At 45.3% G+C, this 24,518-nt stretch overlaps 3 protein-coding genes and 1 long non-coding RNA gene across 5 annotated transcripts in view; 2 read left to right on the top strand and 2 right to left on the bottom strand.

Moving 5' to 3' along the window:
- Positions 1–1,698: 1,698 nt before the first annotated feature.
- Positions 1,699–7,954, bottom strand: LOC125362703 (major intrinsic protein of lens fiber). The gene is made up of 4 exons (XM_048361596.1): positions 7,568–7,954; positions 6,950–7,114; positions 5,977–6,057; positions 1,699–2,059 (listed from the first exon to the last, which is right to left on the bottom strand). The coding sequence occupies exons 1-4, from the start codon at positions 7,925–7,927 to the stop codon at positions 1,874–1,876; spliced, it is 792 nt and encodes a 263-aa protein (XP_048217553.1). The 5' UTR covers positions 7,928–7,954; the 3' UTR covers positions 1,699–1,873.
- The window catches only part of LOC125362717, an 18,942-nt gene continuing 1,252 nt past the window's right edge, over positions 6,829–24,518 (top strand). The window contains exons 1-2 of the long non-coding RNA XR_007213075.1: positions 6,829–6,886; positions 7,863–7,868. This is a non-coding gene — a long non-coding RNA (uncharacterized LOC125362717). The remainder of the gene's footprint in view (positions 6,887–7,862; positions 7,869–24,518) is intronic.
- Spryd4 (SPRY domain containing 4) lies at positions 21,662–22,843 on the top strand. The gene is made up of 2 exons (XM_048361608.1): positions 21,662–21,770; positions 22,102–22,843. The coding sequence occupies exons 1-2, from the start codon at positions 21,695–21,697 to the stop codon at positions 22,638–22,640; spliced, it is 615 nt and encodes a 204-aa protein (XP_048217565.1). The 5' UTR covers positions 21,662–21,694; the 3' UTR covers positions 22,641–22,843.
- The window catches only part of Gls2 (glutaminase 2), an 18,888-nt gene continuing 18,197 nt past the window's right edge, over positions 23,828–24,518 (bottom strand). For both annotated transcript variants that reach the window (XM_048361572.1, XM_048361583.1), the window contains exon 18: positions 23,828–24,442. In XM_048361572.1, the coding sequence (XP_048217529.1) occupies positions 24,286–24,442 (157 nt within the window). In that variant the 3' untranslated portion in view covers positions 23,828–24,285. The remainder of the gene's footprint in view (positions 24,443–24,518) is intronic.

The raw sequence follows: 24,518 nt of genomic DNA, 5'->3' as shown, positions 1-24,518 counted from the left end.
TGAAGGTCCCGGGGCTGGGCATATCGCCTAGTGGTAGTGTGCTTGCCTCCTATACATGAAGCCCTGGGTTCGACTCCTCAGCACCACATATATAGAAAAAGCTAGAAGTGGCTCAAGTGGTAGAGTGCTATCCTTGAGCAAAAAGAAGCTAGGACAGTGCTCAGGCTGTGAGTTCAAGCCCCAGGACTGGCAAAAAAATTAAGGTCCTAGTAAAGACAAATTTACATTCTTCCCCTTGTAGTCAAGTGGGACCATTCCAGAGCCCTAAGTGGGTAGTTAGAAAAGTTACGTTTTATTTAGGCCAAAGTGGAGAGCTGAAGTACTGGTGGGAGTTTGGTTGTCTGTCATAACTATAGGTATAAGTCTAAAGCTTGTGAAAGCTCATAAAAGGAAGAGATCAGCAATCATTATTCATCATTCAGTTGAAGGTCATCTGGAACATCTCTTGAGATGAAGCATTTTTACCAACAATTAAAGAAGATATAGCCATGCACTGGTGGCTCATGCCTGTAATCCTAGCTACTTAGAAGGCTGAGATCTGAGGATCATGGTTCAAGGTCAGCCAAGCCAGGAAAGTCAGAGAGACTCATCACCAATTAATTACAAAAAAGGGAGTGGAGGTATGACTCAAGTTGTAGAAAGCTAGCTTTTTTTTTTGGGGGGGGGGGGAGCTCAAGGACAGTGCCCAGGCCCTGACCCCTGCAGGACCTAGGCATATAAATATCTCCTAGGTACCATCTCCTGAATTATTGTGTGAATGGAGAGAATCGATTTTGTGGGAATGAAGGAGAATTAGCAGAAATGTGCTGTGAGATGGAAAGACGTATACAAAAAAGACTAGAGCTAGTGATAAAATCAGAAAGATGCCACTTGGACATTTGCTATAAATAAATCTCTGAAGGACAACACCTCCTCCATCTTCTCCTAATTTGCTCCAGGCCATCTGATTTCCTGTTTTTGCGTTAGGTGGCCATTCTAGGTGCCATCTCCCAAGGGTTGTTAGACAAACAAGTTAAGCTGCTTTATTTTTCTAGAGTCTATTCTTGCCTACCCCTTAAAGAGGTTGGGAGCTCCCTGGCCCAGGACCTCCAAGGAAGATCCATTAAGGCAGAATGAACACACAACCCAACCAGTGGATGTAGACAGGTTTATGTGGCTTTACAGAACAGCTCAAGTCCCAGTGTTCACTTTTCTCAGAGTTACTTCCCCTGCCCAAGTCCCTGGGGCAAGCATCCCTGAGATAAGTAGTCTACATTATCCCCTAGTCTTCCCCCTCTCTGTTAGGTACACTTGCATCATGATCTGGGGATAATATCTCCATTGCCTCTCCCACCCGCCTCCCTTGAGTTCCTTCCATCTCCTTGGAATGTCTGGTTTCCTCTATCTACTTTCTGAGAGGAACTCCCAGCTTCTCTGCTTCCTCAGAAGTCAAGCATCTCGCACTTGCCGGAAAGCAATGTAGACGGCAGAAACTTAAGGTCTTTGTTTCCTGTGTTCACCAAACCAGGCTGGGGAAAGGACATATACTTTGACACGTCATTTCCCTTCCCTAAGCTCGCATGCCCAAAAACTCAGACACAGCCACACTCATCCACATTCATACACACACACACACACACACACACACACACACACACACACACACACGGCGAAGGGAGGTGGTATGGGGAGGAAGGGAAGTTTGCACCAACCAGCTTATGAATGCAACTTGAAAGATTTCACACAGCAAAAGGGGAGAGGGAGAGAAAAATACACATACATTAAAAAATAAAGTACATGCCCCTCCCCACAGTCTCTTTCTTCATCTTGGGGTTAGCTTGGCCCCTCCACAGAAAGCCAGCAGCTTTCTACTTCCTCTCTCCAGCTGGAGATTTTACAGGGCCTGGGTCTTCAGTTCAACAGGTTCCCCCGTGCCCTCTGGTTGTCCATTGGAGTCACTGGGTCTGGTGCCCTTGAGGATAGACAGTCTCTCAGAAACACTCTTGAGCCGGGGAAAGAGGAGAAAGTCGTAGAGGAGGCTTCCTAGCCCCCCTCCAATGATTGGACCCACCCAGTACACCTGTGGGAAGAGGAAAGGAATGTTTAGACTTCAGTGGGAGGTCTGGGAGGTCAGGCTGCCTCTCTTCTTCTCCCCTCAGTGGAAAACAAGACATTCTGTATATACCGTCACATGCAGTGAGCCATTGTCTTAGCTAGAAGTTACTGCTTTTGTGGTGTTGGTTACTGAACTCAGGGCCTTGTGTCTGCTAACCAAGTACTTACCATGGAGCTATACCCCACCCCAGTTTGTTTTAAAACTCTTAAGTTGGTTGGGTGCCAGTGGCTCACACCTATAATTCCTAGCTACTCAGGAGGCTGAGATCTGAGGATCACTGTTCAAAGCCAGCCTGAGCATGAAAGTCCATGAGACTCATCTCCAGTTAGCCTGCAGAAAACTGGAAGTGGTACTATAGCTCAAAGTGGTAGAATACTAGTCCTAAGCAAAAAAGGTTAGAGACAGTGCCCAGGCCCAGAGTTCAAGCCCCATAACCAAAAACAAAAATTCTAAGCTGTGTTTTCTTTTTCTGTTTTTTTTTCTTTTTCTTTCTTTCTTTCTTTTTTTTTTTTTTCCTGTCCCAAGTCTTGAACTCTGGACCTGGGCTCTATCCTTGAGCTTCTTTTGCTCAAGGCCAGCACTCTCTACTTTGAGGCACAGCATCACTTACAGATTTTTCTGAGAAGTTTATTGGAGATAATTCCCATAGACTTTCTGCCCAGGCTGGCTTCTAACTGTGATCCTCAGATCTCAGCTTCCTAAAAGATTATAGGATGAGCCACCCAGCAGCACTCAGTTTTAAGCTGTTTCTTTTCTGACTTATTAATTTATTCCTTGCTGGATACCAGTGGCTCACATCCATAATCCTAGATACTCAGGAAGCTGAGATCTGAGTATCAAAGCTAGTCCAGAAGCTGGGAATGTGGCTTAGTGGTAGAATGCTTGCATGCATGAAGCCCTGGGTTTGATTCCTCAGTACCACAACAGAAAAAGCCAGAAGACTGGAGTAAAACAAAGCCAACCAGCAGGAAAGTCTGTGGAACTTTTATCTCCAATTAACCACCAAAAAAGTAGAAGTGGAGCTGTGGCTCAAAGTGGTTCAAGCCTAGAGCACTAGGCTTGAACAAAAAAGCTCAGGGACAGCGCCCAGGCCCTGAGTTCAAGACCCCCAACTGACACCAAAAAAAATCCTTTACACTACACCTTCTTAGCACATATCTATTCTATTTGTCGTTATCAGTTCACACTGGTTTATATATTTATTGGTAAAAATTCTAAATTGTGGTAAAATATGCTTTATAATATAACATTTATCTGATTAAACACTTCAAAGTTTGCAATTTAATAATGTTAAGTATATTTACATAATGTTAAATATATTTACAGTGGCTCATGCTTGTAATCCTAGCTACTCAGAAGGCTGTGATCTGAGGATCCAGGTTCAAAACCAGCCCCAGGCAGGAAAGTTTTGAGATTCTTCTCTCCAAATAACCACCAGGAAATAGGAAGTGGCACTATGGCTCAAAGTGGTAGAGCACTAGTCTTGAGTGAAAAAGCTCAGGGACCGTGCCCAGGCCCTGAGTTCAAGCCCTACCATCACACACACACACACACACACACACACACACACACACACACACATTTACAGAGTTATGTGGCTTGTTTCTAATTTTTTTTTCCCAGTTGTGAATCTAAAGCCCCCTAGCCATTACATAATAAGGGCCTTTCCCCCTCTAGTCCCATCCCAGAAACCACCCTGGTACCTTCTGCTTCTTACAAAAGTGAATAGTCCATACCAAATAACCAGAATTAACTTTTAGTAATTGGCTTATTTCACTTAGTATATATAATGCTCTTAAGGTTCAGAGTTAGTATAATGTCATCAAGGTTGATATGTGGTAGCATGTCAAAACATCCTTCCTTTTTTGAGACTGAATAATATTCCATGTATGTATAGACCATATTTTATTTACCCATTCAGCTATCAAGGGAAAGTAGGGTTGCTTGCTTCCATTTTTTCTTTATTGTGAATAATGACACTATGAAGATGAGTACATAGCTTTAAAGGTTTTTTGAATTATTTCCATGTTTGGTTTGCATATGATCAAAACAACATAAGCATAACCAATATTTGTTGAAGACAAATACTAGTTTCTGTGCTAAATGTTTTGCTCAGACAGCTTCATTTTTTTTTTCTGTTTTTTTGGCCAGTCCTGGGCCTTGGACTCAGGGCCTGAGCACTGTCCCTGGCTTCCTTTTGCTCAAGGCTAGCACTCTGCCACTTGAGCCACAGCACCACTTCTGGCTGTTTTCTGTATATGTGGTGCTGGGGAATCGAACCCAGGGCCTCATGTATACGAGGCAAGCTCTCTTGCCACTAGGCCATATCCCCAGCCCCCAGACAGCTTCATTTTATAGATGGAGAAAATAAGGCACAGAATGATTGAGTTATTTTCCTAGGATCACACAAAAGACTAGTAAAGTATTAAAAATGAGGTGAGGCCCAGGCCCATCTGGAGTCACACTCATTCTGATTTTACTTTCTTTTTTTTTTTTTTTGGCCAGTCCTGGGCCTTGGACTCAGGGCCTGAGCACTGTCCCTGACTTCCTTTTGCTCAAGGCTAGCACTCTGCCACTTGAGCCACAGCGCCACTTTTGGCCTTTTCTGTTTATGTGGTGCTGAGGAATGGAATCTAGATCTTCATGCATGCTAGGCAAGCACTCTACCTCTAAGCCACATTCCCAGCCCTTTTCTTTCCTTTTTGATGCCAGTACCAGGGCTTGAACTCAGAACCTTGCACTTTACTACTGAATCATATGTCTAATCCAGCATTTTCCTGACTAGAGATTGAGTTTGTCAGACTTTTCTGCTCAGACTAGCTTTTTTTTTGGCCAGTCCTGGGGCTTGGACTCAGGGCCTGAGCACGGTCCCTGGCTTCTTTTTGCTCAAGGCTAGCACTCTGCCACTTGAGTCACAGCGCCACTTCTGGCCATTTTCTATATATGTGGTGCTGGGGAATTGAACCCAGAGCCTCATGTATACGGGGCAAGCACTCTTGCCACTAGGCCATATCCCCAGCCCCTCAGACTAGCTTTGAACCCCCATCCACCAAGTCTTAACCTCCTGAGTAACTAGGATTACAGGCATGAGCTACTGGTACTGGACACATATCCTGTTTTTCCGGGAGTTTCTGTCTTCGTGTGTGTGTGTGTGTGTGTGTGTGTGTGTGTGTGTGTGTGTGTGTGGTGTGTAGCACACACATATGTTAATTTATTAATTTATTTATTGGTTAGTCTTGGAGCTTGGGCTCAAGGCCTGAGGTCTGTTTCTGAGCTTCTTTTGCTCAATGCTAGCACTCTACCACTTGAGCCACAGTTCCATTTCTGTTTTTTTTGGGGGGGGGGGGCGTAATTTATTAGAGATAAGAATCTCAAGGATTTTCCTTCCTTTGAACCATGATCCTCAGATCTCAGCCTCCTGAGTAACTAGCATTACAGATGTGAGCCACCAGCACCTGGCTTTGTCTTCATATTTTTAGTTGTCTGTCCTCATAGTTTCATTCAGTGGATACTTGGTAAAAATCCTGAAATCCAACAACCCCAGCCTCAAATCCAACTGAAAAAGGAATAATATAAGTAAAAGCTTTTTTTTTTTTAAGAGAAGGTGTCTTGCTATGTTCCCCAGGCTGACCTCAAACTTATAGGCTCAAGTGATCCTCCATCCTCAGCCTTTAGGACACTGGAATTATAGACACACACTACCATGCCTCGCTAATAGCCTCAGCTTTTAGTCAAGTAACTCAACCTGTTCACACAGACATGCCGCACTCTCTGATAGCCCACTTAGCTGTGTGCTGCCCAGAGTAGCCAGCAGGAACCAAACCTGAAACTTTTAGTCCAGTCCCATCCAGAGTTGCTCAAAGATCTTAACCCTTACTCACCCAGTGGTTGGTGAAATTCCGGGTAAGAATGGCAGGAGCAAAGGAGCGGGCAGGATTCATTCCTGCACCAGTGTAATACATCTGCAAGAGACAAGATTGTAATTGTGACTCGCTCCTCTCGCTTAGCTTCTCTCCTCACAGACTGCCCCTCTCGCCTACCTTTTCTCCTCACAGACTGCCACTGAGAGCTGGTAACTAGTCTCTGGCCTGCAGCCAGTGAGGATGGACAAAGCTGCAAGAATTTTCTCCCTTGGGTTCCCTTAGTGGGTGGGGACTCCCTTAGTGGCTGAAACACCAACCAAAGACCAACAGTGGGCTCAGAGGCAAAGTCTCAGTGTACCCATGTATTTCTCTTTGGATCAAGAAGGACTTGGGCAGGGTTTATACCTCTAGGCTGACTGATAGAGGGAGGAAGATAATGTTCATGTTTAACAATGGAATGGGTCAGGTGCTGGTGGCTCACTCCTGAAATCCTAGCTAGACAGGAGGCTGAGATCTGAGGATCATGGTTCAAAGTCAGCCCAGGTAGGAAAATCTGTGGGATTCTTATCTCCAATGACCCACCAAAAAGACAGAAGTAGAGCTATGGCTCAAGTGGTAGAGCATTATCTTTGAGCAAAAAAAAGGTAAGGAAAAGTGCCTCAGCCCTGAGTTCAAGCCCCAGGACAGGCACAAAACAAAACAACAATAAAATCTTTAAAAGTTGAGAAAGGTGGGCTGAGAATATGACCTAGTGGTAGAGTACTTGCCTCGTATATGTGAAGCCCTGGGTTCAATTCCTCAGCACCACATATATAGAAAAGGCCAGAAGTGGTACTGTGACTCAAGTGGTAGAGTGCTACCCTTGAGCAAAAAGAAGCCAGGGACAGTGCTCAGGCCCTGAGTTCAAGCCCCAGGACTGGCAAAAAAAGTTGAGAAAGGTTTAGGAATCCTGAAATTCTTGAATGAGAAATGGTTCCCCCCTTCTGCTTACCCCAAAGAGGTGGCCCAGGGTGAGGGAGAAGCCAACTGCCAGGGCCACAGAGCCCAGTCGGCCATTCCGCCTCTCATCATAGGTAGCAAAGATGCAGAGCACGAACTGGAGTGTCAGAAAGATCTCCACGGTGGTGGCCTGGCCCACACTCACCCCAGCATGCAGCTGACCAAAGGAAGAAGAAATTCAGCTCATTAGAAAGCCATATGTTACCCCTCAAGGCTTCCCACAGTTACTGTAGAGGAGGAATATTCAACCCCCCTCATGGTAATTGAATCTGTATTGTGTCTCGTAACAATACACCTTCAGAGAAGACACAGTTGCTGATTGTGCCCACTTACACGGATGGGGCAACTGAGGCACCCCTAAGGTAAAATTGGTTTTCTTATTAGGGACCTGTAAGGAGGTAAAAGGGAAGCTGGAACTTGAACTCAAGTTCCTTCATCCTCTATTTTGAAGTTCTCTGTCTTCCTTACCCCTCCAAGTGACCTTTGACCCTTCCTCACACACTGAAACACACACACGCGTGCACACATGCACATGCACACACACACACTGCACCAGTCAGAATCATGGACAAAACACCAGGTTCCCCCATCCCTCACAGCTGTCCATTACCGTATTGAGTGCTAGGTTTCCTCGGATGGCAGGCGGGGTAACACTGTATAGCACAGCTGCCCCAGCCACGGCTCCCAGGAGCTGGGCTGCCATATAGCAGAAGGCACGAAGCAAGGACATCTGGGAGCCCACAAGGAAGGCAAAGGTGACTGCAGGATTGACATGGGCTCCACTGATGTGGCCCACTGTCTGCACCAGTGTCGCCAGGGCCAGGCCAAAGGCCAAAGCCACCTGCAGGACATGCAGGGGGCCCGGGGCCCAGCGCAGGGAGGATCCCAGCCCAAAGAAGACATAGAAGAGGGTGGCAAAGAACTCAGCGAATATAGCCCTCCAGAAGGAGGCAGATCGCAGTTCCCACATGGCAGGGGGGATGGGCACAGTGCCTGGGTCCCTAATACCCCCCTGGACTGGTCTGAGTGGACAGTCCCCTTTATAGAGGATTCTTAATCCCTGGGAGGGGCAGGCAGAGATAGCCGGGCCAGCCTCTTAACCCTTTCACAGCTGCAGAGGGCTGAGTCCACTCCCACACATCTGATACAGCTACTGGATTTTTCCTTCCATCCTCAACTGGGAGATGAGCCCAGAGAGCCATGTGCCATGAGGGTGAGGCTTGTGGATGGACAACTGGAACAGCAGGTCCCTCTATTTGTGTGTGGGAGTTGGGGGTTCACAGTCCTGACTGATACCTGCATCTGCTTTAGAACATTCTTCAGAGATCTCCTTGGAAAGTGGGCCAAGCTGAATTCACTTTGTGGAGCATAGGCTGTGCTCTTGGGGGCCTCAGACTCCTCTGAGTCTGCCCAGGGTGAGGGTGGGGGTGGGGGTAAGGAGTGGGGTTCAGCAGAGAATTTGGATAACTGAAGAGAATTCTTTAGTTGCCTAGGATTAGAGAGCCTTCTCTCATTGGCTGGTTTGAGCTGGAATCTGTGGACCCTGCAGCTCTGGGATAGAATAGTTCTGCTGTGTCTGGCTTTCTCCAAGCCCATGTTCCCTACCCCCAACCCAGGCCAGCACCTCCCTTTCCAAACTCTTAGCCTGTTCATTTAAACTGCAGAGGCAGGTGGGGGAAGAAGTATAGGCTGGCAGTGTGGTTGGAGGACCTAGGAAGAGGAAGAGTCCTGTAGTTAAACCTCAGAGTCAGCTTGTATTTCATCTTCTCTAACTCATAAGGCCGTGGTAAAAAGAAGAAAACAGAATCCTGGCCATAAAGCGATATAAAGATCTAATGTGGTCTAAGAGTCAAGACTGGGATGCTGGAATCCTAATCGTCAATCCCCAGGGATAAGACTGGAGGTGATGAATTGAATCTAGAGAAGCAAGTTGGTCAAAGAGGAAGATAACAGGGGGCTGGGGATATGGCCTAGTGGCAAGAGAGCTTGCCTCGTATACATGAGGCCCTGGGTTCGATTCCCCAGCACCACATGTACAGAAAACGGCCAGAAGTGGCGCTGTGGCTCAAGTGGCAGAGTGCTAGCCTTGAGCAAAAGGAAGCCAGGGACAGTGCTCAGGCCCTGAGTCCAAGGCCCAGGACTGGCCAAAAAAAAAAAGAGGAAGGTAACAGTGATACGTGAAGCAAAAGAAGTTCCAGCTCAGGCTTGGTAAGGGACTGGGGACCTAAAGGAGAGAGCTGTGTAGGTAGAGAAGGCAAAATGGGACACACTGCAAGACTCCCTTATCTCCAGTTATGTAAGTCATACAGGTCACAGCTTTTCCTATGAAGTCCTAGTTTCAACAGTACATGTAGATTTCTGTGATTGTCAAGGTTCTAGTTTTTCTGCTGGAAGGCTTTTAATCATCATTAAAAAAAAAAAAAAAAAAACACAAAACTTCCAGAAAGCAGTGACTCACTCCTATAAGCCTAGGTACTTAGGAGGCTGAGATCTGAAGACCAGTTTGAATTCAGCTCAGGCAGATAAATCTGAGAGATTCTTACCTCCAGTTAACTAGCAAGGAGCCAGAAATGGGGTTGTGGCTCAAGTGGTAGAGCACTAGCTTTGAACAAAAAGGCCTGAGTCCAAGTCCAGTATCAATACTCAAAAAAGTAAATAAATAAAATAAACAGTTGAGGGCTAGGAGTATGGCCTAGTGGCAAGAGTGCTTGCTTCCTACACATGAAGCTCTCAGTTTGATTCCTCAGCACCACATATATGGAAAACGGCCAGAGGGGGCGCTGTGGCTCAAGTGGCAGAGTGCTAGCCTTGAGCAAGAAGAGGCCAGGGACACTGCTCAGGCCATGAGTCCAAGGCCCAGGACTGGCCAAAATAAATAAATAAATAAACAAACAAACAAACAAACAGTTGAAGGTATGGCTCAGGAGTAAACTACATGCCTAGTTAGTGCAAGGTCCTGAGTTCAAACTCTAGCAACCACAAAAAGAGAGAGAGAGAGAGAGAGAGAGAGGAGAGAGAGAGAGGAGAGGAGAGAGAGAGAGAGAGAGAGAGAGAGAGAGAGAGAGAGGGCTGGGGATGTGGCTTAGTGGTAGAGTGCTCACCCAGCATGCCTGAAGCCTTGGGTTGGATTCCTCAGTGCCACATAAACAGAAAAAGCCAGAAGTGGTGCTGTGGCTCAAGTGGCAGAGTGCTAGCCTTGAGCAAAAGAAGCTCAGTGCCCAGGCCCTGAGTTTAAGCCCAGGACTGGCAAAGAGAGAGAGAGAGAGAGAGAGAGAGAGAGAGAGAGAGAGAGAGAGGAGAGGAGAGAGAGAGAGAGAGTGAGAGAGAGTAGAATGATACCAGTTTTAAACAAAGCCAGATATAGTGACACATGCCTATAGTCCCTGCTGCACTGGGTAAACAAAGACAGGAAAATTAGAATTCAAGGCCATCTCAGGCTGTAAATAACCAGGGCTGGAGATGTGGTAACATATAGGACACTGAGAGAGGATATCATGAATATAAGTCTTCTGTGTAGCCTGTACTCATAAGGAACCACAATAGCAAGTGAGGGATTATAGGTGTGCATCACCACACATGGTTGGCTTTATTGCTTTCTAGGTGGACATGTTATCAACAGTAGACATAAGCTCCAGAGAAGCAAGATCCATATCTGATCTGTTCACCACTGCAAACCTAGGGTTTGACATACAGAAGACAGAAAGTAAATTTTTGTTCAATCATTCGAACATAAATTCAGCGAGACTTCATTTCTTCTGGATCAAATATGATAATATAATGCTTGGCACAGAGCACAACAAACAAGAGATATTCATTAAGCTTTTTGTTTTGTTTTTTCAGTCCTGGGACTTGAACTCAGGGCTTGAGCACTGCCCCTGGATTCTTTTTGCTCAAGGCTAGCACTCTACAACTTGAGCTTAAAGCACCACTTCCGGCTTTTGTATATATGTGGTGCTGAGGAATGGAACCCAGAGCTTCATGTATAGGAGGCAAGCACTCTACCACTAGGCCATATTCCCAGCCCTCTTCCTTCCTTCCTTCCTTCCTTCCTTCCTTCCTTCCTTCCTTCCTTCCTTCCTTCCTTCCTTCCTTCCTTCCTTCCTTCCTCCCTCCCTCCCTCCTTCCCTCCCTCCCTCCCTTCCTTCTTTCTTCCCTTCCCTTTCCTCCCTCCCTCCTTCCATCTCTCCCTCCCTCTTTCTTCTCTTCTCTTCTCTTCTCTTTCTCTCTCTGTTCTTCCCTCCCTCCCTCCCTCCCTCCCTCCCTCCCTCCCTCCCTTCTTTTTCTTTCTTTCTTTTGCCAGTTCTGAGGCTTGAGCTCAGTTATGGTCTGATCACTGTCCCCGATCTTCTTTTGCTCAAGGCTAACACTCTACTACTTGAGCCACAATGCCACTTCTGGCTTTTTCTGTTTATGTGGTACTGAGGAATCCAACCCAGAGCATTCTAGGCAAGCACTCTACCATGAATCCACATTCTGGAAGTGAATTCTCTTGAAGCCAGGCACCAATGGTGGCTCATACCTGTAATCCTAGCTACTCAGGAGGCTGAGATTTGAGGATTGGGGCTTGATGCCTACCTGGGCAGAAAAATCTGTGATATTCTTATTTCTAGTTAACTAGCAAAAAAGCCAGAAAGGGAAAATCTAGGAGAAAGCAAGGGAAGGGGTGACACTGTTCAAAAAGAAATGTACTCATTACTTGACTTATATAACTGTAACCCCTCTGTATATTACCTACATAATAACAATTTAAACATATATTAAAAAGTTAATAGCTAGGAAGTGGTGCTGTGGCTCAAGTGGTAGAGGACTAGCCTTAAGCTGAAGAGCTCAGGAACAGCACCCAGGCCCAGAGTTCAAGCCCCATGACCGACATTAAAAAAAAGTGAATAGCTATGTAAGCAAAAGGAATAGAAAGAAACATTTAATTTTTGTGGGTTAGTCTTCATCAGAAAAAGAATAAAAGTGACTACGGTTATACTAGGAAAATTTGTAGCTACTTGAGATTTTGTAGTGCAGAGCTCAAAAATAGTATATGGGGCTGGGAACGTGGCCTAGAGATAGAATGCTTGCCTAGCATGCATGAAGCCCGGGGTTCAATTCCTCAGCACCACATATACAGAAAAAGCCGGAAGTGGTGCTGTGGGTCAAGTGGTAGACAGTGCTCAGGCCCTGAGTCCAAGCCCCAGGACTGGCAAAAAAAAAAAAAAGTAGTGTCTGTATTAGCATTTGGGGAATTGTGTAATGGGTAAAAAGTTTTGCTTGGGGCTAGGGATATGGCCTAGTGGCAAGAGTGCTTGCCTCGTATACATGAGGCCCTGGGTTCAATTCCTCAGCACCACATATATACAGAAAACGGCCAGAAGTGGTGCTGTGGCTCAAGTGGCAGAGTGCTAGCCTTGAGCAAAAAGAAGCCAGCGACAGTGCTCAGGCCCTGAGTCCAAGCCCCAGGACTGGCTTAGTTTTAGCTTAGCACCAATGGCTCTCAAGTGGTAGAGCACTAGCCTTGAGCTGAAGAACTCAGGGATAGTGTCCAGGCCCAGAGTTCAAACCCTATGACCAACCAAACAACAACAACAAAGCCAGAAGTGGCTCAAGCTGTAGAACACTATCCTTGAGCAGAAAAAGCTAAAAGCTAAAGAACAGCACCTAGGCCCTGAGTTCAGGCCCCAGTACTGATATGAAACAAACAAACAAACAAAAAAAACACAAAAACTAATTTAATATGGTCAATGTTTGGTATTAACCTCGCTTTTTTTTTTTTTTTTTTTTTTGCCAGTCCTGAGGCTTGGACTCAGGACTTGAGCACTGTCCCAGGCTTCTTTTTGCTCAAGGATAACACTCTACCTCTTGAGCAACAGCACCACTTCTGGCCTTTTCTGTTTGTGTGGTGCTGAGGAATCAAACCCAGGGCTTTGTGCATGCTAGGCAAGCATCCTACCACTAAGCCACATTCCAAGCCCCCATTTTTTTTTTTTTTTTTTTTTTTTTTGGCCAGTCCTGGGCCTTGGACTCAGGGCCTGAGCACTGTCCCTGGCTTCTTCCCGCTCAAGGCTAGCACTCCACCACTTGAGCCACAGCGCCGCTTCTGGCCGTTTTCTGTATATGTGGTGCTGGGGAATCGAACCTAGGGCCTCGTGTATCCGAGGCAGGCACTCTTGCCACTAGGCTATATCCCCAGCCCCCAAGCCCCCATTTTAAAAAATTGTTTTAAAATTTATTGATGATAGTGGGGGTTTAAGTCCAATATGCTTATTTGACCCAAGACCCAACTCCGTCCTTTTTTCTTTAGCTAATTTTCTTATAGGGTCTCTTCTTGTCTCAACTGGCTTTATCTATGGGCCTCCAATTTTTTTTTTATGGGCCTCCAATTTTATACCTTCCCAGATAGAGGGAATGAAAGATGCACACCTCCATATTATGCTTTTCTTTTTTTAAAAAAAAATTGAGATAGTCTCCTCTTGCCTGAGCTGGCTTCAAATTGCAACCTTCCTCTTGGGATGATAAGATTATAAGGATGAGCCATTGCTTCCAGTCTTCATTTTAAAAATCATCATTATTATATTTGAGACAGGATCTTGTTATTTATCCCAGACTGGGCTGGAGTTAAGAGGATCCTCTTGCCTCAGCCTTCCCAGTAGTTGTGATTACAGGTGTCCAGCTAGACATTTAGAACAAAATAAAACAAAAACAGGCTATATCTCTCTTTAGAAATAGACTCTGAGCTATTTATACAATTACTTAAAATAAAATAATAATAAAAGAAAGTGGATGAGCCCCTGCTTTGTAAGGGTGGTATCCTTATCAATACCAGTTGATCTAGCAGTCACTGAGAAACCTACTGCCAGGCTGCCTGTTTCACAAGGCTGCTGGAAGCCCCAGACCCAGAGCTTGGCCTGCTCATCTGTGAGACCAGAGATGCTACGACCAGGGGTGAGAGGACATGTACCATCTTTCTCACTGCCCTCAGGCTCCAACATCTACCCATGCTATGGTTTGAATATGAATAGTATTCTCCCAAAAGGTCCCTGTGTTCAAGAACGGTACTAGGAAGGTGCTAGTGGGAGGTACTGTTACTATTAGGTTATTGGGGTGGGGGTGGGGTCTCCAAGGGAACTTTGAGACTGGTCTTTCTCTCTTGTTCTGCTTCCTGGCTCATGAAGTGAGCAGTCTGCTCTTCTCCACATTCCTACCATGATGAGATAGATGTTCTTGTTGGAGGTCCAAAGCAATGGACTCAATCAGTTAGACTGGAGCGTTCAGAACTGTGAGCCAAAGAAAACTCTCCTGTGTATGAGCTAATTGCCATTGGTATTTTATTACAGTCATGGATGGCTGACTAATACAATCCACCTAGGAAGTGCTGAGCAAAAGATCTCTGACAAGTCATCCAAATTCCTGAGCTGCTGGATCTAACACATTGGTCTATATGCTTTGGGTCATTGTGGTTAAATGAGAAGCTGCACAAAATAGCAGTTCCCCTGCTTTTTTCATTCCTTAAAGTCCTACCAGCTTACATCTTCATTACCTATTCAATGTGGTCTTCCACAAGAAGGAGAAATTTGTTTACCTGGGTAATCAGCTGGGCTGCTGCCCTGGTTAGTGTCAGGTAGAAGAGGCCATAGGCCAGTGTGGCTCCTATGCTCTGACATTAGGATATAAGCCAAGCCTTTGAGAAGGTCAAACTGTGGTGTGCTAGAGCCAGAGTTGGATTTATGTGTGTTCTCCACTCAGCACTCGTACTGGACTCCTTACCACCATCCCACAGCCATGGCTGGCTGCTGGGGATTAAAGACTGTACTTGGCATGAAGCGCCCACTGGGGCACGAGGCTTCAAGGATCACTGCTACGAAGTCCAGGGTGAGTATCCAAGCCTTTGGCTAGTATATCTCTTCAAAAATACTATCTCTGTATGATCTGAGGAAGAAGGAGAAAGGGCAGGAAAGATCAGAATGTGTAGACTGTGTTTGCTCCACTCTTCTCACTGGTATTCCATCACACTCCACATCCTATCTTATATCCTCTTTCTTTAAAAAAAAAAACCAGCCCGAGGGCTGGGGATATGGCCTAGTGGCAAGAGTGCGTGCCTCGTATACATGAGGCCCTGGGTTCAATTCCCCAGCACCACATATACAGAAAATGGCCAGAAGTGGCGCTGTGGCTCAAGTGGCAGAGTGCTAGCCTTGAGCAAAAAGAAGCCAGGGACAGTGCTCAGGCCCTGAGTCCAAGCCCCAGGACTCAAGTGGCAGAGTGCTAGCCCTGAGCAAAAAGAAGCCAGGACAGTGCTCAGGCCCCGAGTCCAAGCCCCAGGACTGGCCAAAAATAAAAATAAAATAAAAATTTAAAAAAAAACAAAAACAAAAACAAAACCAGCCCGATTTTCTTGGGCTTGGCCACGTGGCTACTGTATATGTTCTCGATACATTGTATATTGTATATATGTCTACCTGACCTAGAGAAGGGAAAGAAAAACAGGGCGTAAGATATCACAAGAAATGTACACACTGCCCTACTATGTAACTGTACCCTTTTTGCACAACACCTTGTCAAAAAAATTTGTGTTCAATTAATAAATAAATTAAATTTATAAAAAAAAAAAAAAACAGCCCAGAGCTGATGGTGCAGCTCAGGGGTACATCACTTGCCTAACAAGAAGGAGGTCTTGGGTTCAGTCTTCAGCACTACAAAACCAAACCACCAATCAGGACACAGACACTTAATTCTGAATCTGCTGGCCCTCAAGCATCTGATCTGGGAAGAGAGGACGAGTGGAGGAGAGAGGAAGGAAGTGGTAAAAGAATAAACCATATTGTGGTTGGAATGGGACTTAGTGGAGAAGAGGAAGTCTCAGACTTCAACAGAAAGAAATGGCTATTTTACCTCATCTCAGGAATTACTCCCATATCACTGTCTGGTCTGGTCTGGTCCCAAGTGTCTGTTAATATTCTGCTCCAGTTTGGAGACTACCTTTTTTAGGTCTAGATGAGTGGGATTGAGAGGTGAGAAACAAGTATTGCAAGTGCTCAGGGAGAAAGTGCACCATCATGGCCCCACTGGGGAACTCCCCAGGAGCCTTAAACACACCCAGGCATCTACCTTTCCCATTCTTAGCCCCATTCTCTTCTACCAGCTTTTCTTCCTCTTTACATCTTTGACCACAGGTTTACTGATTAAAGGGTGTGATCTGATGGTGGCTTCTGTTAACCAGAGATCCACAGGGAAGGCAGAAAGCCATCCTGCTTCCTATACATCTGTATGACGTTAGGTTTTAGAGCCCGGAGGAGAAAAAAAGCTAAAGTAAAAATCTGAAAGATTATTTCAGGGGAGGTAAAATAAGGATATCCCATCTCTCACTAGAAACGGGGTAAATCAGTGAGATACTGCAGTGCTAGATTAGCAACTGACACCACTGGGTAGAAGTGTACCTTTGGGGAATTCCTGGGGTACATAGAATGTAGCCCAATTCATCTTTGTCTTTTATTCTGGTTACCTTTCTTTTCTTTCAATCTACTCAGTTCTTGTATTTTATTTTATTTTTAAATTTCTTTTGCAGCACTGAGGATTGAACCCAGTGATCCTGTTTATAACTTCAATTTTTTTAAAAGTCCCTTTTCTCAATTCCAAGTCCAGACAATGTTATAGAAGCATAGTCCATACTAATAGGAGAAAAGTGTGTCTATCCAACTCAAGGAATCTGTAAACTGAGCTATTTATCTTGTTTTATTCCTCTCATGCGAGCACCACAGATACCACTGAGGTGCTCAAGGATAGACCCACCACCCTTCTATGGATCCTCCTTAGCCAAGCCCTAGCATTATGATCTAACAAGGTATTTTTAAGGAATGTCAGTCCAATTAAGATCTGAAGGTCATAGTTCAAAGCTAGCTCAAGCAGGAAACTCTGTGAGACTCTCTCTCTTTTTAATCAATCATGGGGCTTGAACTCAGGGCCTGGGTGCTGTCCCTGAGTTTTTTTGCTCAAGGCTAGCACTCTGCCACTTTGAGCCATAGTGCCACTTCTGGCTTTCTGGGAGTTAATTGGAGACAAGAGTCTCACAGAAGTCACCGGTGACTCATGCCTATAATCCTAGCTATTCTAGAGGCTGAGCTATGAGGATCGAGGTTCAAAGCCTGCCCAGGCAGAAAAGTCCCCATGAGATTCTTATCTCCAATCAACCACCAGAAAACCAGAGGTGGCACTGTGGTTCAAATGGTAGCAGTAGCCTTGAGCACAAAGAGGCTCCAAGGACAGTACCCAGGCCCTGAATTCAAGCCCCACAACTGCCAAAACATTTTAAAAAAGAGTCTCATGGACTTTCCTGACTGGGATTCTCAGATCTCAATTTCCTGAGTAGCTAGGATTGCAGGTGTGAGCCACCAGTGCCTGGCCCTAGGAAACTCTTGTCTCCAATTAACCACCTAAAAACTGGAAGTAGAGCTGTGGCTCAAAGTGATAGAGCACTATCCTTGAGTAAAAAAGCTTAGGGACAGTGCCCAGGCCCTGAGTTTAAGCCCCATAACAACAACAAAATCAGTGAGGTGGTCAAGGAGCAAATAAAGTATACTTAAGCAGTAAATAAATAATATATGTATGTGTGTTAAATTAGCTGTCTAAAAGTATAGATGATTTATAGATTAATCACACATAAACATAATTTATTATCATGTACTGAATGTCCTCTCTAGTGCTTTCAGGGTTTGTGAATAGAGATATGGTCCTCAGGAACTGGGTGACCATCCATCAGTTTCCACCATGTAGAATATCCCAGCCCCATACTCAGAATGCCAGGTCAGCATGTAACCAGCTCCATTGTGTGGACAGTTTCAGTAGCACAAAAGCCTCAACACAGCACAAGCCAACCCAGCAGCCCCTTTGGCTAGCTCCAGAGGCCTCCCTACCCCCTCCTTTTTCTCTGGTATGCTTTGCTGACTGCTGACTCCTGGAAAAGCCCAGAACAATCACCAAGCTCTGAGTGCATCACCCCTCTCCAATCCATAGTTCAGAGATCCAATTAGTACTTGGATCATGTTGAACTAGGGCAATCCAAGATGCAGAATAATCAAAGGATTGGTATATCTTTATCCTTGCCCCTTGTTTCCTCTTTGCTTTATTTCTCTTTTATTTATTTATTTATTTATTGTTTGTTTGTTTGTTTGTTTGTTTGTTTGTTTTCTTGCCAGTCCTGGGGCTTGAACTCAAGGCCTGGGCACTGTCCCTGAGCTTCTTTTGCTCAAAACTAGCACTTTACCACTTCTGGCTACAGCCACCACTTCTGGCTTTTTCTGTTTATATGGTTCTGAGGAATGGAACCCAGAGCTTCATGCATTTTAGGCAAGCACTCTACCACTAAGCTACATTCTCAGCCCCCTTTATTTTTTTAAATACTTTTTTTTTGTCAGTCATGGGGCTTCAACTCTGGGCCTGGGCGCTGTCCCTGAGCTCTTCAGCTCAAGGCTAGCATTCTACCAGTTGAGCAACAATGCCACTTCCAGTTTTCTGGTGGTTAGTTGGAAATAAGAATCTTTCAGACCTTTCCTGCCCAGGCTGGCTTTGAACCAAGATCCTCAGATCTCAGCCTCTTGAGTAGTTAGGATTACAAGCGTGAGCCACTGGTTCCTGGCTTAAAATACTCTAAAAAGAATAATCTTAAAAGAATAAGTATAATCTTACTTTTTGTTGTTGTTTAGGTAGTACTAAGGAATTGAACCCAGGGCCTCATGCATGGTAGGCATGCTAGGCTAACTCATGTATCCTGAATTAGATACAACCCAAAGCAAGGCAGACTGTGTGGGTCTTCACATGTGTTACCTTATACATTGGTATTCTCTGTGGTTGCAACTTCAGTTTGTTTCCTCTAGGCTATACCATTTCATTGGATGACTTCATCAATATTTTCATGTGGTTTTCCATAGATATCTCAAATTCAGCCAATCTAAACTTAACTAATTATCTTTTCCCATCCCAACATGCTTCCCCTAAGTCAGAAACCTATGAATCCTTCCCCATTTAATCAGCCACCAGCTCTTCTCTAATTCTACCAAGTTAGATAGCTAAGATCAAATCATACTCCCCTGAGAACTCTGTGTCCACAAACCGTTTGTCTCTGACCTCTCTAATTCATGCCCCATGCTGCTACCAACTCTACCTTTCTATGAGGACCTGCAGTTTATCATTTCTGTGTTCCCTTCAATAGCTTCTGGATGCCTGAAGTTGAAACTCTTATCCTAGCATACATGGCCTCTCCTATGCCCCCAAAACACAACTCTGAACACATGTGTTCCTTGTACTCTCTCAAGCACTCACTCTGTTTCATAACCCAATGCTTTAGCCTAAGCTGTTCCCTCTACCTCAAGTGTCTTTTTCCCTTTTGTCTGTCAAGCAAAAACCTATCACTTCTAAAATTCTATCAGTCCATGGAAATGTTAAAAAATTTTTACTTAATAATGAGTCATGTAAACTATGTGAATCATAGAGGTCAATTTATTAGATGAATGGCTGGTCTATAAAAGTAAAATATCATAGGGCCTGGGAATGTGGCCTAGTGGAAGAGTGCTTGCCTAGCATGCAGGAAGTACTGAGGTCAATTCCTCAGTACCACATATACAGAAAAAGCTGGAAGTGGTGCTTTGGCTCATGTGGTAGAGTGCTAGCCTTGAGCAAAATAAACTCAGGCTCTGAGTTGCCCCAGGATTGGCCAAAAAAAAGTAAAGTGTTGTAAAGAAGTATATTCTTAGGAGAGGAACACAAAGGCACAATGCCTATGTGCCTTTGAACATATAAAATATTTATCAAAATAAACTCCATGAAATGGGAACAAAGTTTTTCTTCTTCATTTTTTGTTTTCTTTCTTTTTTAAAATCTGTCTGGGGGGCAAGAAGGGGCATAGAAATGGGAGGATAGAGAGTGAACAAATGCAGTAGTGGTAGTCTCTAGTTACTATGTTGAAAGAGAACTATATGGCTGGGGAGAAAGAAGGAAAGTGGAAGAAAACGAGGGGGGTAACAATGTTCAACAAGAAATGTACTCACTACTTCACTTATGTAACCGTGACCCCTCTGTACAGCACCCTTACAATAAAATTAAAAAGTGAATTATGCATACAATTTGTGTGTGGGGTATAGGAAGGGAAAACTGGGAAAGAGCAAGGGAAGTGGTAATAACATTGTTCAAAAAGAAATATACTCTTTATCTGACATATATAACTGTTACTCCTTTGTACATAACCTTTATTGATATCAGAGATGACAGGCACATTTATTCTGAGTAGGGAATAAAATAACGGAGGTGTCAAATACAGGCAAATTTATTCTGAGTAGGGAATAAAATAACGGAGGTGTCAAATGACAAGTAGTGTGTATTGTTTTAGCCCTCATGTCATCTTGTTCCTTACTATGAAAATGCAGAATGTTGATAGATTAGCACTTTGCTGGAGCAATTTCACCTAGCATTTTCCTCATAAAGGCAACAAAACTTGTTTCTCACATTTAGCTGGCTGATAAAGCTTGACCAGACTGAACCCTGGTGGAAAGAGTAGGCTACTGCACTCTTAAGATATACACATTAAATTCCCTTTTCTACTTGGTCATCTATTCATTCAAAAACAATGAGTGACTAGGAACGTGGCTCAAGCAGTTGAGTACCTATCTACTTATAAAAGAGGAAGATGTAAATGCTTGCCACAATACAACCGAGGGTAAATACTTAATATTCCATACTGAGTAGTTATTTTGATAAAGGTTCATCTTTGAAGCAAAACAGTTCTTTCAACTGGAAGATCAATTGGCTTATCTATACTTTTTAGGACAGATAAGTTTTTAGTGTAGGGCAAATAGACTAAAATTATACTATTTGGCGTTCGTGTGTAGATTCTAAAGAAAGGAATCTGTAAAGAAATCTATGCAATACATAATTTGTCCAAAGGAGCTCTGAATTGTCTCCAAGGCTGAACTGAAAATCTCCAAATATAATTACTGAGAAACCGTAGTGTGTGGTGGTGGAAAAGAAAAGCTCCCTCCATTTCTGGAGAGAATAACTTTAAAAATGCTTAAGTGGCTGGGAATGTGGCTCAGTGTAGAGCTTGCCTAGCATGCATGAAGCCTGCGTTTGATTCCTAGTACCACATAAAACAGAAAAAAGCCAGAAGTGGCGCTGTGGCTCAAGTGGTAGAATGCGAGTCTTGAGCAAAAGCTCAGGGAACCTGGCCCTGAGTTCAAGCTCCAGGACCGGCACCAAAAACCAAAACCAAAAAAACACCCCCCAAACCCCAAACCCTTAAATAGCAGCCCACAGGCCCAGGGCTCAGGCCCGGACCCTGAGTGCCTAGGCCCTGAGTTCTAGCTCCAGGACCAGCACACGCACATGCGCGCCCTCCCTCCCCCAATACACAAACACGCGCGCGCGCGCACACACACGAATACGTAAGTGGCTAAGCTTACTCGGTGCAGTAAATTAAACATGGAGATTACATCTACGTAAATTTTATATTCTGGCTTAAAAAATACTTGTAAGCATCGGGTTATTTTCTAAGAGTCTTATTTAGTTGAAATACGAGCAGTACTTCTCCACTCACACACCGGAAGTAAACAAAAGAACAGAAACATTGCACGTAGAGCAGGAGAAGCAGCAGAAAACCACGAAGATGGCCTCGGGCCCTGGCTCTCTGCGTCATCACGCTGCGCGGACGCCTGACGCAGCACGTGGTTCCCGTACGGGGGCGTGCCCCGAGCATCCGTGTCGTAAGATGGCGCTGCCCTTTGCGCGCTTGTGCCGCTGGGGAGCCAAACGATGGGGGTTTGCTGCCGGGGAAGCCCGGAGAGGTAGGGTCGTTATCTCCTTTTGTTCTCTTTTACCTCGGAAGCACTTTCCGCCTCTTACTCCCCGAGCTGGCGCAGAGGACGTCAGTCCCTTCGAACCACGTCCCCTCCCCCGCCGGCCCCACTCTTAAGATTCTTCGCGCATCCTCTGATTTCTGCAGAGGCTGCGGCTTGCTGAGTCTGAGTTGTTGGCTCCTTACGTTGCCGTATCAGTGTTGCCATTTTGGCATTCTGACTCTTCCCCTGCTCCCTCGTGATCTCCCCATTGCCTGCTTCAGATCAGAATCTGAAGAGCACCAGCCTTAAGCTTCTTTTTTTTTTCCTCTGCCCGCAGGTGTCAGTTTTAAACTGGAAGAAAAAACCGCCCACAGCAGCCTGGCACTCTTCAAAGGGGACACAGGTGTCAAATATGGCTTAGTGGGATTGGAGCCCACCCAGGTGGCCCTGAATGTGGAGCGCTTCCGGGAGTGGGCAGTGGTGCTGGCAGACACAGCAGTCACTGATGGCAGACACTACTGGGAGGTGACAGTGAAACGCTCCCAGCAGTTCCGTATAGGAGTGGCAGATGTGGACATGTCCCGTGATAGCTGCATCGGTGTTGATGACCGTTCCTGGGTGTTCTCCTATGCCCAGCGCAAGTGGCACACCATGTTGGCCAATGAGAAAGCCCCAATTGAGGGAATTGGGCAGCCAGAGAAGGTGGGGCTGCTGCTGGAGTATGAGGCCAAGAAGCTGAGCCTGGTGGATGTGAGCCAGGCCTCTGTGATACACACGCTACAGACGGATTTTCGGGGTCCAGTGGTGCCTGCTTTTGCCCTTTGGGATGGAGAGCTGCTGACTCACTCAGGACTTGAGGTGCCAGAGGGGCTCTAGCATCTCCGTTACTGACGTCCCTTATCATGCTTTTTGGCCAGCCTTCTGTTGAAAATGTCTGAAGCTGTTTTACTTTGCCCCAAGCAATCAGTAGCTCCCACAATTCAGTATCAGGTCCTCTATTCGGTCCTGTGAAAACTAGGTGTACAGCCAAGCTTTCCCCTCAAATTACTGCCAGTTTTGTAATTACAGTGGGTATATTTTCCCTGTCTTGGTTCCTTTGGTCCCTCAGGCCGTTCATTCCTGGAATCTTGCCTTTCAATTGTGACCATGATACCTCCTTCCCTTACCCACATGTTAACTTGTGTGTTTTGGAGGTTCACCAGATTTCTCCAGAGTTGTTTCTACCTCTGGCTGCAGGAGTGGTACAGTCAGTGACTTGGCCCTTTCTCCACAGCACCTACAAAGTCTAGGCTCTGGCTCTTTGGGTACTTTATTCACTCAGTGGGTCAGTGAGAAGGTATCCTTTCCCTAGTACCTCAGTGCCACAGACCCTCACAGCCCCACACAGCTGCAGCTATCCTAACCAAGTCCAGCTACTTTCATCCATGTACCACCCAGCCAGTTTGTCATTATGCCAGTTACAGCTTTTACCAAAGGGGAAGAGACTCTAGGGGGATAGCTAAAGGCTTAGTGCCAGAAGCTTTATTCTTAAGAAGTTTCGGGGCTGGGGATATGGCCTAGTGGCAAGAGTGCTTGCCTCGTATACATGAGGCCCTGGGTTCGATTCCCCAGCACCACATATACAGAAAGCGGCCAGAAGTGGCACTGTGGCTCAAGTGGCAGAGTGCTAGCCTTGAGCAAAAGGAAGCCAGGGACAGTGCTCAGGCCCTGAGTTCAAGGCCCAGGACTGGCCAAAAAAAAAAAAAAAAAGAAGTTTCATCTTCATATCTGCCATAATTTAAACTTCTGAGAAAAGGAGACTGGAGTTTTGCATAACCCAGTTTTTGGCCTATGTAGACCCAAACCCCCATTTCTCCTTGGCAACAGGATATACTTAACCTAAAGCAGTATTAGGGGGTGAGGAAAACCTAATGGAACAAATGAATATATATATGATATATGAATTGTTTGGGCTTTGTCAGACCCCGTGGTTCTACCTTATTTTTACCTTCTATGATGGTGATGAAATTAGAAACCCCTAAGGGAAAAAGAAAGACTAGGTTTCACAAAAATAATTGTGTAATTAAAGTTTATTTGAGCACAAAATACTTCCTCTGTCTATAAAATTGCTGTTAGCAGTAGCAGCAGCATGTCCTGGCTTTGGGGTCAGACTTTCAGACTACTAAATCTAGGTACACTGGTTCCTCTTTCTTTTCCTCTGATATACACATGTGCATGGTAGCTAGTGTACCTCCTGTGAAGTCTCACATGATGGTTCTTTTCAGGGAGAGAAAGAGGGGACCTGGTATGGTTTTTTAGTGGGCCAAGCCATTAGGCCATACTTGTGTTTCTGTGGGTAGCTGTTCGGCAGATGTCCATTCTCAGGTCTGTTCATAGAGGGATGGGGTGTTTTGACTCTCACAGAGTCAAATGACCTTGGTTCCCACTGAAGCATCTCTTCTTAGAATTTTTGGTGGTTGCGTGGTTAGGTATGTGGCCGGCTCATGCTTTTCCTTGAATGGGGTCTGTCCATGACCTGTGCTCACACCATGCTCTCTAAGTTCTCTTTGGACAGGGTCTCAGCTGCTTCCTCAGCCTGCGTTTCAGAGAGTGTGTAGGAATCCTGATAATCTTGAAGCAGTTTGACAACCTCCAGGTGATTGAATTGCACAGCATCATCCAGAGGAATGTTGCCCCACCTGAGAGAACAGTGAACATGGCCAGGCAAAGAAGACAGGAATGCCAGAGTTAGACGCAAGTGTACAGTGGCTGGTG

This window comes from Perognathus longimembris, chromosome 1, assembly GCF_023159225.1.
Source record: "Perognathus longimembris pacificus isolate PPM17 chromosome 1, ASM2315922v1, whole genome shotgun sequence".
Taxonomy (NCBI): domain Eukaryota; kingdom Metazoa; phylum Chordata; class Mammalia; order Rodentia; family Heteromyidae; genus Perognathus; species Perognathus longimembris.
Note: the sequence above shows the minus strand (reverse complement) of the source record. Positions and strands in the feature narration are given on the sequence as shown.